Consider the following 16,752-nt stretch of genomic DNA (forward strand, 5'->3'; position numbering starts at 1 on the left):
AGCCTGCTCCCTTGCTCCAAGTGTCTTAACCCCCAATGTAGTGTTTGCTGTGAAATGGGGAATTCCTTTGAGTTCCACAGGAGATGATGGAGTAATGGATGTTGCCAGGACCAGAGGGTCTGAGCTATAGGGAGAGGTTGAGTATGCTGGAACTCTATTCCTTGGAGTACAGGATGATGTGGGGGTGATCTTATAGAGGTGTATAAAATCATGAGAGGAATAGATCAGGTAGATGCATAGAGTCTCTTGCCCAGAGTAGGTGAATCGAGGACATAGGTTTTAGGTGAAGGGGAAAAGATTTAATAAGAATCTGATATGCTGGGACATGTTGGCTGGTGTGGGCAAGTTGGGCTGAAGGGCCTGTTCCCATGCTGTATCACTCTGTGACTCGAATGCAACACTTTCAGCATCCCGCATGATCCATTTTCCTTGCTCTTAACCTTCATTCGACACATTTCTCTGCCTGTGGTGAGAAGCTGCATACGTACACTCCAGTTCTGCAAGAGAGGTTTTGGAAGCCCTGGTTCACTTTCCAGGTTATGAGATCAGTGAGTGATAGTGTTTTGGCAGACGTCCTCTATGAGAGGGAAATCCAGCTTTAATTCCTGTTCTGGACTGTCTGATGACACCTGGCTTAGCTATGATACAGATGTTTAACTGAGGCTGTGTCCTGTCTGGGTTTACTTGCAGGGTTGCTTTCTAAGATACAGTGATTAAGTTGGGGGGGGTGCATTAAAACATCAGCCGAGACAACAGTAACCAGAGAGCAGTACTGAACTGTCTACCTCATCGGGGACCCTCAAACTATCTTTGATTGGACTTTACTAGTTTTACCTTGCACTAAAGATTATTCCCTTTATCATGTATCCATACCCTGTGAATGGCCCGATTGTAATCACGTATTGTCTTTCCGTTGGCTGGTTAGCACGCACGCACTGTACCTCGGTACATGCGACAATAAACAAAACTGAACTGAACCGAACAGTAAAGTGTTGACGAATGTAATGGGAAGTTTGTATTCATTATCTGTGTGTTCTTGCAGTGCAGTTATTTGCTGCCCATCTCCGAGTGCCTTTAAGAAGGTGCGAGTGAGTCAAGAACAGCTGCAGACCCTCTGGGGAAGGTGCTCTCACTGTCTGTTAGTTAGGGAGTTCCAGAATGTGGATTGAGTGATGTTGAAGAAGCTGTGAAATATTTCTGGCAGGGCGCCAGGTCACGGAGAAGAATTTACAGGCAGTGGCTATCCCTATGCTCAGCTGTACGTTGTAGATTGTGAGATGACTCGGTGAGTTACCACAACGCATTTTGTAACGATGGCTCAGAGGCAGATTTGCTGCCTTATTACAGTGAATGCAGCGCCAGAGTACTGGGTTCGATCCTGACTGTGATGAGGCCGGATGGTGTTCGGTTTTGTAAAAGTCAACGTGTAGAAGACGAACGTTGGAAATCTCGTCATTTTTCAGTCAACTGATGATTTTATTAATAACTTACAGTCCGACATACCCAAAGTTGGCGATATTCGCCACAGCATAAAGGAAATGAGAGGCTGAAGGAAGGGCATCTCATTCTGTTGATAAAGTTCTACACAATGATTGAGACTAAAACTCAGTACGAAACCAGAGGGATAATTCCCGAACACTCAGCAAAAACTTACATCCAAATAAATTTTTTTGTTATGCATCTACAACATTTTACCTTTAATAACATCTTATCCCTCACAGGCTTGAGATTCGACAAATGTAAAGGTTATTTTAAATTTCCTTACTCGGACCTACAGCTACTTGCCTAGAACTTTACGAAGTTGTTGACACAATTGATACTAATTTATAAGTTATGTAAGTTAAAGACCCCCCAAGCACAATGTTTAAAGAGTCTCTGGCCCTTTAAGAGTATTTGGTGTGAGAGATCTTTTTCCAGAGTAATGTTTTGATGTTGTTCAACAGCAGTGAGTGGTGAACTTCCATCTGGCTTGCCAAGCCGTTCAGTTTCATGCAAGTTTGTAAGTGTTTCTGCAGTTCATCTCTGAAATCAGTGGGAGCCCCATACAGCAGATATTCCTGCAGCAAGCCGCAGATTTTGGCCAGATTTGGCTGTATAAGTTCAGTGTTGCATTGCTTGGCGAGCTTGTCACAAGTTGCCATGCAGTCCTTCCCGTGCGTGCAGTCTGCGTTGTGTTCACAGTGGCGCCCCTTATAGAAATCTTTCAGAGTCATTTCTGTCACCACCTTCCTGAGGTTGACCATTTTGAAATCGTATTTCTCATTGTGGCCGATGTTGCCCAGGTCGGCGTCGCAGATGTAGAAACTACCGTAAGTGCCGTGAAAAATCTCCTCCACGAATTCGAGGAGCCCGATGGTGATTTCTGCGCGCTTGGGCCAGGCCGGGGCGAACCAGCGGTTCAGGCTCCTGGCCACCATCGAGGGCAAAACCGCCTTGAGGAATGGTGGCATCTTGACGCTGTGGAGGGAGTGGTATGGGACCTTCTCCGTGATGTACAGGTCTCCACAGAAGCCCAGCAACTGTGCTGTGTGTTCTTTCTCGTGCAGAGAAACTATCAACAAAAACTCATTGAGCTGAAGCAAAGCCCAGATGGACTTAGCCTCTGCTAAGGATACCTTCTTATCCTGGTTAATATCGGCCATGCTGATTATTCTGGTGACAAGGTTTCCCAGTGATTGTTGATCGCCAAGACTAGCCTGAAATAAAGTGCAAGCGTTGTTATTGAAAGCATTGAAGGAGCACTAAACGCAGTCTCAAAGGAAGAACATGAAAACGGAATGGAGTCATAGTGACACAGCATGGAACAATGCCCTTCGGCACAACTTCCCCACGCTGACCAACAAGTCCATCTACACTAGTGTTTGGTCCATATCCCTCCAAACCTGTCCTATCCATGTCCCTGTTTAACTATTTCTTAAACATTGCAATAGTCTCTACCTCAACTACCTCCTCTGGCAGGTAGACAAAAGTGCTGGAGAAATTCGGCGGGTGAGGCAGCATCTATGGGGCGAAGGAAATGGGCAACGTTTCGGGCCGAAACCCTCCTCTGGCAGCTTGGTCCATACTCCCACCACCCTTTGTGTGAAAAAGGTACCCCTCAGAGTTCTATTAAATCTTTCTGCCTTCACCTTAAACCTATGTCTCCTGGTCCTCAATTCCCCTACTCTGGGGCAAGAGACTCTGTGCCTCTGTGATGCTGGGATGTGAATCTTCTAAATTATATTTCAGTGGGAGTTCAGTGTGGGTGGGAATATGATGCAGGAGAGGAGAAAGCTGCAAACTAATTTAAGCCTCTTGTCAATAGGATGCGGATAGATAATCACATTAAGGTTCACGGGAGACAAGGAATTTTGTCTAATGGAATTGATGTGCTACAATGCTGAGAACTATATCCTGCACTCTGCATATTCCCATTTGTTCCATCTATTGTATTTGAGTTAGACGATTGTATTTATATATTTGATCGGTCTGAATAACATGTATAAACAAAACATAGAAACAGAGAAACATAGAAAATAGGTGCAGGAGTAGGCCATTCGGCCCTTCGAGCCTGCACCGCCATTCAATATGATCGTGGCTGATCATCCAACTCAGTATCCTGTACCTGCCTTCTCTCCATACCCCCTGATCCCTTTAGTCACAAGGGCCACATCTATCTCCCTCTTAAATATAGCCAATGAACTGGCCTCAACTACCTTCTGTGGCAGAGAATTCCACAGATTCGCCACTCTCTGTGTGAAAAATGTTTTTCTCATCTCGGTCCTAAAAGATTTCCCCCTTATCCTTAAAACATCTTGGTACACGTGACAATAAACCAAAACCTTGGGGGGGAGAAGTTCAGAGGCTATTTGTGGTTTAGAGCTGGTTGGTTAATGATGGATCGATGAATTGTCGTATGAATAGTGTTACCTGGAGGTCAGGTTTGAATATACGGTATCGTAACCTTTGGAAGTCCTGGATTAAACTGTTTTAATATCATGTTGTAGTGAGACCAGGCGAGGTTGAGCAGAATATTCTTTATTAGCAAAATAAATACTCAAACCACTGCGTGCCAAGTCTAGAACTAACGACTACAGCTCCTGTCGATGTGAGGAGCGCTAACAACTGTTTACTCTTTAAAAGCCCGCGAATGAACCCCCCCCAGGTCACATGACAGACCCGACCAATGACGAGGGTTCTGAGTTCCCTGTCCCACCACTTGGTGCCGCTGCAATGTTTCTAGTATTTGTGGTTAGGTACGAAGTCAATGTGGGTTTCAGAAGGGCAAGTGGTTGTTCATGAAGCTCCCATTTATCAGGCTGCTGCCTATCCATTGATGGGCACAGTGTCTAAAGAATCCTTCCATTTATTAAGGGTGAAATTCACTTTTGAGGAATTTAGTGCAACTGGCAAGGACTTTTTATCAGGTGTGTGTTCCTAATTTGTTGTCATCAAGTTGAGGGCATTTTTGGGTTAAAAATCTGATTTTCTGAGACCAAGTCAACTATCGTGATTCAATCTGGCAGATTAGAGTTTCCGAATCTGAGACACATGACGGGAAGTTGTATTAAACCAACCTTCAGGAATGTGAGCAGCATCTCCTTGAACTCCTCCATCGAGGTGCCTCTGGTCGGTTTGTCAAACAACGCAAGGTCCCTCCGAGGTAGAGACTCCAGGTTTAGATCTGTTTTGAAGGCATCTTCTATCCCACACTTAATAATGACTTCCTTACCTCTCCAAACACCACCATAAACCTGAGGGAGGTAAAAACATGATATTATTACAGTATGGCTTTAGCATTACCACCTAGGGTCTCATTCCACCTCCACCTCCATCTTCCTTCTCACTGCACTACTTGTATTTCTCAATAACCATAAATAGTCATTTGCTGAACATATTGATGCCGTGCATGGTGGATTATTTAGTTTCTCAACACCGGCTTGGGTGGTCAGGGAAGATCTTGCAAGGAAAGAAAGTGAGGATTCATTACATTGATCTTCCACCATCACGAAGTGGTGAGAATGGAGTTGACCAAGCACTTTAAAAATCATAGGCCCAACATCACCTGTTTGCAAAATACATTACAGTTATCACACATCCACTTATAAAATAATCATATGCTCTATCTTAAAAATACATTTTCTAAAACTTAAATTCAAACAACTGTCTAAAGATATGTACGTTCATAAAGTCATAATAGGCCATTCGGCCCTTCAAGTCTACTCCGCTATTGAATCATGGCTCATTTATCTTTCCCACTCAACCCCATTGCCTTCTCCCCAAAACCCGTACTAATCAAGAATCTGCCAATTTCCACCTTAAAAATATCCATTGACTTGTCCTCCACAGCCATCTGTGGCAATGAATTCCCCATTTTCACAACCCTCTGGCTAAAGAAATTCCTCATCTCCTTTCTAGAGGTACGTCCTTTTGTAGTGAGGCTATATGGCCATTGGTCCTGGACTCCCCCACTGGTCTTAGACTCCCCCACTAGTGGAAACATCCTCTCCGCATCCAATCTATCCAGGCCTTTCACTATTGGAGGCTTTTCACTTTCAATGACTCTGCTTCCACCACTTTCCAAGGCAGGGTCTTCCAGTTATTCCCCACTCTGTGTGATAAAAAATCCCCTCATCGACCCTCAATACCTCTTCCCCCTTACCTTATTAAATCCATGTCCTCGACTTCTATCAACTTCTGATATGGGGAAAGGTTTTCTGCAGTTCACTGCTTGTAACTTTATCTTCCTCGGGCCTGCCCTCTCTCACCCTCTTCACGCAAGGGAAATGATGTCTGCACTCTTAACTGAAACCATTCATCCCAGGCAACATCCTGGTGAAACTTCCATGAATGAAGAAACTAACATCCTAAGTGTTTATCTCTTCTTAACTCATCTCGATTCTCAGACAAGCCTAGCCGTTCACCACAATGTGTTGACCATTGTATAAGCACTGGTACTGATCTCACAAATAAGTCGAGTACCTGATTGACACAAAATGCTTGGGGTAACTCAACGGGACAGGCAGCATCTCTGGAGAGAAGGAATGGGTGACGTTTCAGGTCGAGACCCTTCTTCAGACTGACGGCATAGATAAGGAAGTGTAAGGTGGGAAAAAAGGGCAAAGGGAATGGAGATCAAGGAAAATGTAGAACAGATCATTGTTAGCTGGGAGAAGAGATCAACAAAGCGAACAGGGATAAAATGTAGTCAGAGACAGTAGGACTGGTCCGAGAACTGGGAAGGGGGAGGGATGGAGAGAGAGGGAAAGCAAGGGTTACTTGAAGTTAGAGAAGTCAATGTTCATACCGCTGGGGTGCAAGCTGCCCAAGTGAAATATGAAATGCTGTTCCTCCAATTTGCGCTGGTGGACCTCACTCTGACAATGGAGGGGGCCCAGGAAAAGAAAGGTCAGTGTGAGAAGGGAAGTGGAGTTAAAGTGTTGAGCAACCGGGAGATCAGGTCGGTTTAGGCGGACTGAGCGGAGGTGTTCAGCATACCTGATTGACTGGGCTTGAGGACAGGCATTGTTGAAACTGCAGTTTGTTTTCTTCACACAGGTCCTTGCATGCAGATCCGGAAATAATTCCTTTCTTATAACGATCGCACTGAAAAAGATCACATCCTAGATCAGAGTGCTTATGTAATTAGGAACTCTGGTAAACCGAGAGAACAAATGATGAAAGGCAAGTGGGAACCTTTAATAGAAAATCACCATGTTTTAGGCCCCAGTATAAATGCTGCAGAAAGATGAGCACAAATCCGTGATATATGAAACTTTACATTCATAGTTTTGTGAACAATTATGTGGGTCTGGGACTAAAGCATAGTGATTTAGACTTCTGATGTTGTTAAAGACTACTACTTGCCTGTTATTATTCATTCTTAAGGGGTTGGACAGGCTAGATGCAGGAAGATTGCTCCCGATATTGGGGAAGTCCAGGACAAGGGGACACAGTTTAAGGAGAAAGGGGAAATCTTTTACGCATGAGAAAAACGTTTTTCACACAGAGAGTAGTGAATCTCTGGAATTCTCTGCCACAAGGTAGTTGAGGCCAGTTCATTGGCTATATTTAAGGGGGAGTTAGATGTGGCGCTTGTGGCTAAAGGGATCAGGGGGTATGGAGAGAGAGCAGGTACAGGATACTGAGCTGGATGATCAGCCATGATCATATTGAATGTCGGTGCAGGCTCGAACGGCCGAATGGCCTACTCCTGCACCTATTTTCTATGTTTCTATGATTCTCTTAGTTTAGCTGAGGTCCTGCTTTTGCATTGAGAGGTCTGGGAAGGAAACTCACGTCTAGAATAAGTTACATAAAATTAAAAGATCCGAGAAATACCCCTCTCGTTCGACTCGTGATGTTGCTAAATTACTGTTATCTGGCATTCTATAACGTTGAGAGAACATACTGTATGAGATGGATACGGATAACATTATGAGCAGCAAATCCTAGATATCTTTACGTGCAGGAAAGAACTGCAGATGCTGGTTTAAATCAAAGGTAGACACAAAATGCTGGAGCAACTCAGCGGGACAGGCAGCGTCTCTGGAGAGATTCCTTCCTTCTCTCCAGAGATGCTGCCTGTTCCGCTGAGTTACTCCAGCATTTTGTGTCTAGCTTAGTTTTAATTTCAATACGTATTGATTGCAAAAGGCGAAGTTGTCCAAACCGGTGGTACTTACAATGATCATTTGGCAGATGTGACCTCGACACAGTTCAGAGTAGGAAGAGTAATGCATGTAAAGCACCCAGCTGCCCAGTAGGATTCCTAACCACATTAAGAACAGATACTTCACTTTCACTCCAGGCAGACGCTTCTGCAAACAAAAACAACAAATAGTTTACGTCCAGATAATGATGCATTACAATCCTTGGCACAGCTCCTCTGCCACAAGTTGCGTTAATATCAAAGGGAAGAGAATAAGAAAGTGGAATTACCGATCAGTAGCATGCTGGAAAATGGCAATGGGGTCAAGTTCAAGATGGTATTGGATTAAAGAAAATAAGCATCCCAGGCAGCTTTAGTTTTTAGTTTAGAGATACATAGCAGAACAGGCTCTTCGTCCCACCGACTCCATGCCGGCCAGCGATCACCGCACAGCGGCACTACCCTACACATAGAAAATAGGTGCAGGAGTAGGCCATTCGGCCCTTCGAGCCTGCACCGCCATTCAATATGATCATGGCTGATCATCCAACTCAGTATCCTGTACCTGCCTTCTCTCCATACCCCCTGATCCCTTTAGCCACAAGGGACACATCTAACTCCCTCTTAAATATAGCCAATGAACTGGCCTCAACTACCTTCGCAGAGAATTCCACAGATTTGCCACTCTCTGTGTGAAAAATGTTTTTCTCATCTCGGTCCTAAAGGATTTCCTCTTTATCCTTAAACTGTGACCCCTTATCCTGGACTTCCCCAACATCGGGAACAATCTTCCTGCATCTAGCCTGTCCAACCCCTTAAGAATTTTGCAAGTTTCTATAAGATTTTGTAAGTTTCTACACACACTAGGGGCATTTTACAATCTTTACCAGAGCCAATTAACCTACAAACCTGTATGACTTTGGAATCCAGAGCACCTGGAGAAAACCCACGCAGGTCACGGGGGGAACGTACAAATTCCCTACAGGCAGCCCCCGTGGTCAGGATCGAACCCGGGTCTCTGGAGCTGTGAGGGAACAACTCTACCGCTGCGTCACCGTGCTCTGTCTCTAAACTAAACTGAAACAGGAATCAATATGCAGTGAGAGAATCAAACACAGAGTGGGATTGCTGGTAGGGTCTTTAACCCCGCTGTTGATCTGGTATTTGGTCACGGCACTTTGGGCTGCACTGCAATTTATCTCAGTGGACGGGCGAAACCTCAGCGTCGATGCAGTTTAATTACCCAATTTTGTTTCGGAGAGGGGAAAAGAAAGTGAAAATATTCCATCCCACAACCCACCAAGCTCAAGCCTGAAGTGTACACAAAACCTGCCTCTCACCACAGAACTGAACTCCGAACTCACCCTAACAACAATCTAGGCATCTTGTGGTTTAACTGAGCATGAGGAGGATTACATCTCAAATGGAGACTTGCTTCAAACTGGCTTCAAACTCTGCTTCAGAAAATGGAGCGAATGATCCAGGCTGTGAAGTTTAGAGGAGGGATGGCTGCATTACACTGAGGCACGCCAGCTGTCTCCATGGGGCACCATTTCAAGACCAGGGGAATTCAGAATAGAGCTATTCAATTAATTCCATTATCTTAATGAAATCTGCAAATGGTTCCCATTAAAGTATTTATCAACTCCCCTTGTGCAAATTACCATTGAATTAATTTCCAAAAGTCTCAAATAGACCATTCAATTTCTGGCAATATTCTGGATAATTTGCATATTTAAACAAACATTAAAGCATAATCCATTGTTCTGATTTAGTCTGTTCACAAGTTCATGTTGTAGGAGCAGAATTAGGCTATTCGGCCCATCAGGTCTACTCTGCCGTTCAATCACAGCTGATCTACCTCTCCCTCCTAACCCCATTCTCCTGCCTTCACCCCCATAAACCCCTGGCACCCATAACAATCTGTCAATCTCCACCTTAAAAATATCCATTGGCTTGGCCTCCAGCCATCTGTGCTAATGAAGTCCACAGATTCACCGCCCTGTGACTAAAGTCATTCTTCCTCATTTCCTTCCTGATCGAACGCCCTTTTATTCTGAATGCATTTCGTTGTCGCTGTACTGTACACTGACAATGACAATTAAAAATTGAATCTGAGGCTGTGGCCTCTGGTCCTAGACACTCCCACTAGTGGAAACATCCTCTCCATATGGAGCAAGAGCAGGACGCTGTGTATGACTATATTACAATGGCTTCTACAGTGTTGACTGCACATCATTTTGGGGCTTGAAATTGTTGCATCAATTGATTTAAACTTAGAATCACAGAATGAAACTGCACAGGAGGACGCCAGCGATTTGTGATAAAGACAAACGAGACTGCAGGTGCTGTGGTCTGGAACAAAGAACTCAGTGGGCGAAGCATCATCTGTGGAGGCAGAAGGGGCTTCAGGTGAAAGCCCTGCAACAGGACTGTGAGGAAGGAGAGAGGCCAGTAAACAGCAATGTGAAGCAATGATGGAACCAGATGGGGAGGGGGTAATGGGCAGATGGAACTAGGTGGGAGGAAATGGGAAAGCGTCATAGAGTTTGAAATTAGAGGACGTCACCCTTGGTGAGAGGGAAAGATTTAAGCGGGGATGTGTAGGAAGGAACTGCAGATGCTGGTTTAAACTGAAGATAGACACAAAATGCTGGAGTAACTCAGCGGGACAGGCAGCATCTCTGTAGAGAAGGCATGGTTGCGTTTCGGGTCGAGACCCTTCTTCAGACTGATGTCACGGGAGAGGGAGACACATAGATAAGGATGTCTATAGATAAGGAAGTGTAAGGAGTGAAAACAGGACAAAGGGAACGTCCTTGTGAGGGGAAATGCCTCTGCTCAGTCATGCTAAGCCTATCTGATCTCCCGGTTGCTAAACACACTTAACTCCCCCTCCCATCCCCACACTGACCATTCTGTACTGGGCCTCCTCCATTGTCAGAGTGAGGTCCAGCGCAAATTGAAGGGACAGCACCTGATATTTTGCTTGGGCAGCTTACACCCCAGGGGTGTGAACATTGACTTCTCTAACTTCAAGTAACCCTTGTTTTCCCTCTCTATCCCCTCCCCCTTCCCAGTTCTCCGACTAGTCCTACTGTCTCTGACTACATTTTATCCCTGTTTGCTTTGTTGTTATCTTTTCCCAACTAACAATGAATCCTGTTTTCACAAAATTGCTGGAGAAACTCAGCGGGTGCAGCAGCATCTATGGAGCGAAGGAAATAGGCAACGTTTCGGCCCGAAACGTTGCCTATTTCCTTCGCTCCATAGATGCTGCTGCACCCGCTGAGTTTCTCCAGCAATTTTGTGTACCTTCGATTTTCCAGCATCTGCAGTTCCTTCTTGAACAATCCTGTTGTCACACCTTACAACGCCCTTATCTATGTACATCCCCCTCCCCTGACATCAGTTTGAAGAAGGGCCTCGACCCGAAACGCCACCCATTCCTTCTCTCCAGAGATGCTGCCTGTCCCGCTGAGTTACTCCTGCATTTTGTGTCTTCCTTTGATATTTGGGCTAGCCAAGTAAGTGACAAGATCATCATTTTTAGATGTTTCTTTAAAAATAAATAAAGGTTAGGACTTTCACTCACGTTTAGTTTGGTTTAGAGATACAGCGCGGAAACAGGCCCTTTGACCCACTGAGTCGGCGCCAATCAGCGATCCCCGCACATTAACACTACACACACTAGAGACAATTTACAATTATACCAAGTCAATTAACCTAGTTCTGAAACATCACCCATTCCTTCTCTCCAGAGACGCTGCGTGTCACGCCGAGTTACTCCAGCATTTTGTGTCAACCTACAAGCCTGTACGTCTTTGGAGTGTGGGAGGAAACCGGAGCACCCGTAGAAAACCCACGCAGGTCACAGGGAGAAGGTACAGACAGCACCCGTAGTCGGGATAGAACCCGGGTCTCTGACGATGTAAGGGCAGCAATTCAATTGCTACTCTACCATAGAAACATAGAAAATAGGTGCAGGAGTAGGCCATTCGGCCCTTCGAGCCTGCACCGCCATTCAATATGATCATGGCTGATCATCCAACTCAGTATCCCATCCCTGCCTTCCCTCCATACCCCCTGATCCCTTTAGCCACAAGGGCCACATCTAACTCCCTCTTAAATATAGCCAATGAACTGTGGCCTCAACTACCTTCTGTGGCAGAGAGTTCCACAGATTGGCAGAGAATTCCTCAGTACCACACCTGTACTGCGAGGTGCTCCCTGTCACAGTACAGCTACCCTCAGGTCCAGAACTCCCTTAGACCTATCCTCCTGAAAATCTAGTACTGCCTCAGTAAAGAAGCATGGTCATGTTGCACTTTCACAGGACTTTATCTTTTTGTATTCACAGTGTTGTATATCAGGTTATCCCTCCAGACATAACAGCAATATGGGCTGAATCATTTTCTGGTGCCAGGTTTTACATAAGCGACTAGTGGAATGGATACTTCCTGCAGCAGTAGAGTTGTTGCCTTCCAACGCCAGAGACCCAGGTTCGATCCTGGCTGTGGGTGCTGTCTGTACAGAGTTTGTACCTTCTCCTCGTGACCTGCGTTGGTTTTTTCCGGGATCTCCGGTATTCCCCCACGCTCCAAGGATGTGCAGGTTTGTTGGTTAATTAGCTTGGTATAATTGTAAATTGTCCCCAATGTGTGTAGGATAGAGTCAGTGTGCGGGGATCGCTGGTCGGTGCGGACTCGGTGGTTTCCGCGCTGTATCTCTAAACTAAATTAAACTAATCTACTGGGGTCAGATGATGTTAAATCCTTTGAAACTGATGAATACATCACGGCCCTGAGATGGCACTGGCTACTAAGCCTGGAATCCTTTCTTACTCAAGACTGAGGTTCTAATCACAGAGTCAGTACAAAGACCCTCGGACTATCTTTGATCGGACTTCACTGCACTTCATCTTGCACTCAAAGCTATTCATGTTATTCCCTTGATAATGTGTCAGTCCCTTGATAATGTATCTGAACACCGTGGAAGGCTCCACGCGTGTAGCCTTTCCGCTGACTGGTTAGCACGCAACAGAAGCTTTTCACTGTACCTTGGTACATGTGACGATAAACTGAAGTGAACTCAATGGAAACAAAATACAGAACTCCAGAGGAAACAGGTCAGGTGAAGCAGAGAATTAACAGGTGCAGGCACGAGGTCCTGGGACCAGTGATAAGCCGTAAGACAAATAAACATTGACATTTAAAACCACTGGCCCAACTTTCACACTAATCTGTGTGGATATCAGATGGTTTAGTTTAGAGATACAGTGCGGAAACAGGCCCTTCGGCCCACCGGGTCCGCTCTGACTAGTAATCCCGCATAGTAACACTATCCTACACACACTGGAGACAATTTTTACATTTACCAAGCCAATTGACCTACATACCTATACGTCTTTGGAGTGTGGGAGGAAACAGAAGATCTCAAAGAAATCCCACAGGGTCACGGGGAGAACGTACAAACTCCGTACAGACAGCAGCCGTAGTCGGGATCGAACCTGGGTCTCCAGGCGTTGTAAGTGCTGTAAAGCAGCAACTCTACTGCTGCGCCACCGTGCAGCCCCTTCAGTGATTCACTGATATTTCTAGAACTTCATCTGATATGTATACTGAATGTTTACCGAACAGTGAAAGATCTGGATAGAGTCGACGTGGAGAGGATGTTTCCACTGGTGGGACTGTCTAGGACCAGAGGCCACGGCCTCAGAATAAAAGGACGCACCTTTAGAAAGGAGAGAAGGAATGGGCGACATTACGGGTGGAGACTCTTCTTCTGAAGAAGGGTCTCGACCCGAAACATCACCCATTCCTTCTCTCCAGAGATGCTGCCTGTCCCGCTGAGTTACTCCAGCATTTTGTGCCTATCTTCTTTAAAAATACCGATCTGCCCCTTACAAATCTGCCCCTTATCTCAAGGGCTCCCAGCCTCTGAAATCTCTGGCCGTCCAAACCTTAGGGTGGTGAATCTGTGGATTTTTTTTTCTACAGAAGGCTGTGGAGGCCAAGTCAGTGTATATATTTAAGGCAGAGATAGATAGATTTGTGATTAGTACGGGTGTCCGAGTGTGTGGGGAGAGAAGGCAGGAGAATGGGGTTAGGAGGGAGAGAGAGATCAGCCAAGATTGAATGGCGGAGTAGACTTGATGGGCCGAATGGCCTAATTCTGCTGCTATCACTTATGATCTTAGAGATCTCTGAGCATCACTGAGATGATCCATTGACAAGGATGTCTTCATCTACCCCTTCCATAAGCTCTGAGATTCCCTTTCTAAACCCCTTTTATCCTTTAAGACCATAAAGGGGAAAAAAACCAAGTCGTTTTGCAAAGCTCTCGGTCACTTATCCTGTTTGAACTGGTGATCATGATAAGGCGGTGGTTTAGTTGAATGGGGGGGTGGCACCAAGACAACTAGTGTTGCAGTCGCAGAATGAGTGATCCACCCCCTTGATCGATGCCGGCATCTCCCCGCCCCAGAGCCCACTCACAGACCTACCTGCACAGCCCTGGAGATGCGGCACAAGACGAGCAGATGAACCATCCTGCAGGCGCGTCTCATCCTGGGGCCGGCCCGGGTGCCCACATGGACGGGGCACGGGTTCTGCTTTCCCACGGTAGCGGGAGGCGGGCGATGCCCCGTTCCTCCCTCCCTCCCTGCACGGAGCAACGCCGCCTCTACGCTGCCATCCTACGGCGCGGACAGTTCCATCGGCCGAGCCCCGGGGCCGCGGTGCGGGGCTGATCCCGGTCCCGGTCCCGATCCCAATCCCGATCCCGGTCCGCTGCGGGGAAGAGGAGCGGTGGGCATGCGCCTGGCACCAGGAGGGGGGGAGGGAGCGTCCCGCCTCCTGAACATCCGTAGGAGGAGGAGGAGTAGCGGGAGGTTCGAGTCCCGTCCTGTCCCATCATGTCCCACCCTGTCCTGCCCTATCTCGCCCGAAGGAACCCAACCAGACCCGACCTGGAGCATCCCAGCCTGTCCCAACCCATCCCGTCCAGACCTCACCTGCACCATCCCGGGTATCCAGTTAACGGGATGGGAGCATCAATAGACAATAGGTGCAGGAGTAGGCCATTCGGCCCTTCGGGCCAGCACCGCCATTCAATGTGATCATGGCTGATCATCCACAATCAGTTTCCATGGGAGGGTCGAGGACTAGAGGGCATAGTCTCTGTGTAAAAGTATGCATCTTAAGAAAGGACAATAGACAATAGGTGCAGGAGTAGGCCATTCGGCCCTTAGGCCATTCAATGTGATCATGGCTGATCATCCCCAATCAGTACCCCGTTCCTGCCTTCTCCCCATATCCCCTGACTCCGCTATTTTTAAGAGCCCTATCTAGCTCTCTCTTGAAAGCATCCCGAGAACCTGCCTCTACCGCCCTCTGAGGCAGAGAATTCCACAGACTCACCACCTCAACAGCGAACAATAATTCTCACTCCAGGAGCGGGCACGTTGCAGGCAATAGGACCAGAGGAATCTCCCGAAGAGCAGCGATTCTCCCCAACAGGAATCCTAGTTTTTAGGATTTTTTTCCGACAGGAATCCCATCAATATCAATGTCATCCGTGGGAATCCTGTCAACAGGATTCTTATTCACAGGAATTCCATCAATACCAATTCCATCGATACTAATCTCAGGGATACCAATTCCACCAGCAGGAATTTCCTCAATAGAAATCCCAGCATCAGGAATCCCATTACCAGAAGCCCATTCACCAAGAATCTCCACAACATGAGGTTAAGAGGGAGAGATAGATCAGCCATGATTGAATGACAGAGTCAACTTGATGGATCGAATGATCTAATTCTGTTCCTATCACATTATTTTATGAATAGGAACCGTATCAAGATATTTCTCCAACCAGGAACCTCATTGACAGGAACCTTCCCTGCAGTACTCCCATGGACAAGATTTCCATGGACAGGTGTAACCCCAATCCAACAGGAATCTTACTAACAGGAATCTTGCAGCAGTGGCCTTATCAATGGGAATCACAACAGGAATGTCACCTTCAGGAATCCCATCCACGCGAATATATCTCAGTAGGAACACCATCAGCAGGATTCCCACAAGCTGGAATGGCATTAACAAGAATCCCATTGGGATTTATTCTCCCACAGAATTCTTGGAAAAAGACAGCTAGCCGCCAAGAATCCCATCCTCGTGAATTCCATCCGCACAACTCTTCCGAAGAGGAATCTCGTCACCATCATTCACTCCAGCCTGTCCCGCTGAGTTACTCCAGCATTCTGTGTCTACCTTTGATTTAAACCAGCATCTGCAGTTCTTTCCCACACTCTAGCTGGGATGTCATTTTCAGAAGAAAGGTCTAAAGAAGAGCTCCGACCCAAAACATCAGCTATTCCTTTTCTCCAGAGGTGTTGCCTGTCCCGCTGAGTTGCTCCAGCATTTTTTTTATCTATCTTTGGTACAAACCAGCATCTGCAGTTCCTTCTTGCACAAGAGGTAGGCTGTCAGGTTCTTTAAGCCTCCCATGCCATTTAATATAATCATAGCTGATCCATATTGATATTAACTCCTCTGTGCTATAACAGAGCAGTTGTTATGGTGTATTTCATTGTTAAATTAACTGTATTTTAATTGCCATTGATAATTAACAGTATAGTTACTCAATCAAAAAAGCCCATCATTGCCTTTACTTCCTTAGTAGAATGATTAGGGAGTAAAATTCTCCCAACCATAAGCTGTACTGCAAAGTTCATGGACTTACAATCCTAGCAGTGAAAAGTTATTGTTGCATGTCAACTAGTCAGCGGAAAGACAATAAGCGATTACAATCGAGCCATTTATAGTGTACAGATACACGATAAATAACATGAATATATAGTTCAATAGTCCCTTATTGTCACGTGTACCCTGAGGTACAATGAAATTTGATTTACTATACAGTCCTACAAAAAAACGCAACAAGACACAATATTACATAACGATCAAACATAAACAGCCACAACAGCGGCGTGTGAGAATCCCCAGGGCACACAGCATAAGCGGAGACCCACAGCCATCATTCCAATGTCCGGGCCACACACACACTCCCTCACCGTGATGTGACCAGTTGTACCGACCACTTGTCGCTCTCTCTGCAGT

General features: G+C 46.1%; 1 protein-coding gene across 1 annotated transcript; it reads right to left on the reverse strand.

The window, feature by feature from the left end:
* Positions 1–1,455: 1,455 nt before the first annotated feature.
* Positions 1,456–14,449, reverse strand: dipk1b (divergent protein kinase domain 1B). Its single transcript, XM_055660333.1, has 5 exons — positions 14,136–14,449; positions 7,665–7,799; positions 6,478–6,585; positions 4,557–4,733; positions 1,456–2,696 (listed from the first exon to the last, which is right to left on the reverse strand). The coding sequence occupies exons 1-5, from the start codon at positions 14,196–14,198 to the stop codon at positions 1,884–1,886; spliced, it is 1,296 nt and encodes a 431-aa protein (XP_055516308.1). The 5' UTR covers positions 14,199–14,449; the 3' UTR covers positions 1,456–1,883.
* Positions 14,450–16,752: the final 2,303 nt, after the last annotated feature.

Source organism: Leucoraja erinacea, chromosome 31 (genome assembly GCF_028641065.1).
Source record: "Leucoraja erinacea ecotype New England chromosome 31, Leri_hhj_1, whole genome shotgun sequence".
Lineage (NCBI taxonomy): Eukaryota > Metazoa > Chordata > Chondrichthyes > Rajiformes > Rajidae > Leucoraja > Leucoraja erinaceus.

What these genes read in the sequence shown, in the direction of transcription:
- dipk1b (XM_055660333.1), bottom strand. Translation starts at nt 14,198, where the DNA reads ATGAGACGCGCCTGCAGGATGGTTCATCTGCTCGTCTTGTGCCGCATC. An exon ending in ACATCTGCCAAATGATCATT is followed by an intron (nt 6,586 to 7,664) that starts GTAAGTACCACC and finishes GATCTTTTTCAG; the next exon opens with TGCGATCGTTATAAGAAAGG. An exon ending in CCTCAAGCCCAGTCAATCAG is followed by an intron (nt 4,734 to 6,477) that starts GTATGCTGAACA and finishes TACCTCCCTCAG; the next exon opens with GTTTATGGTGGTGTTTGGAG.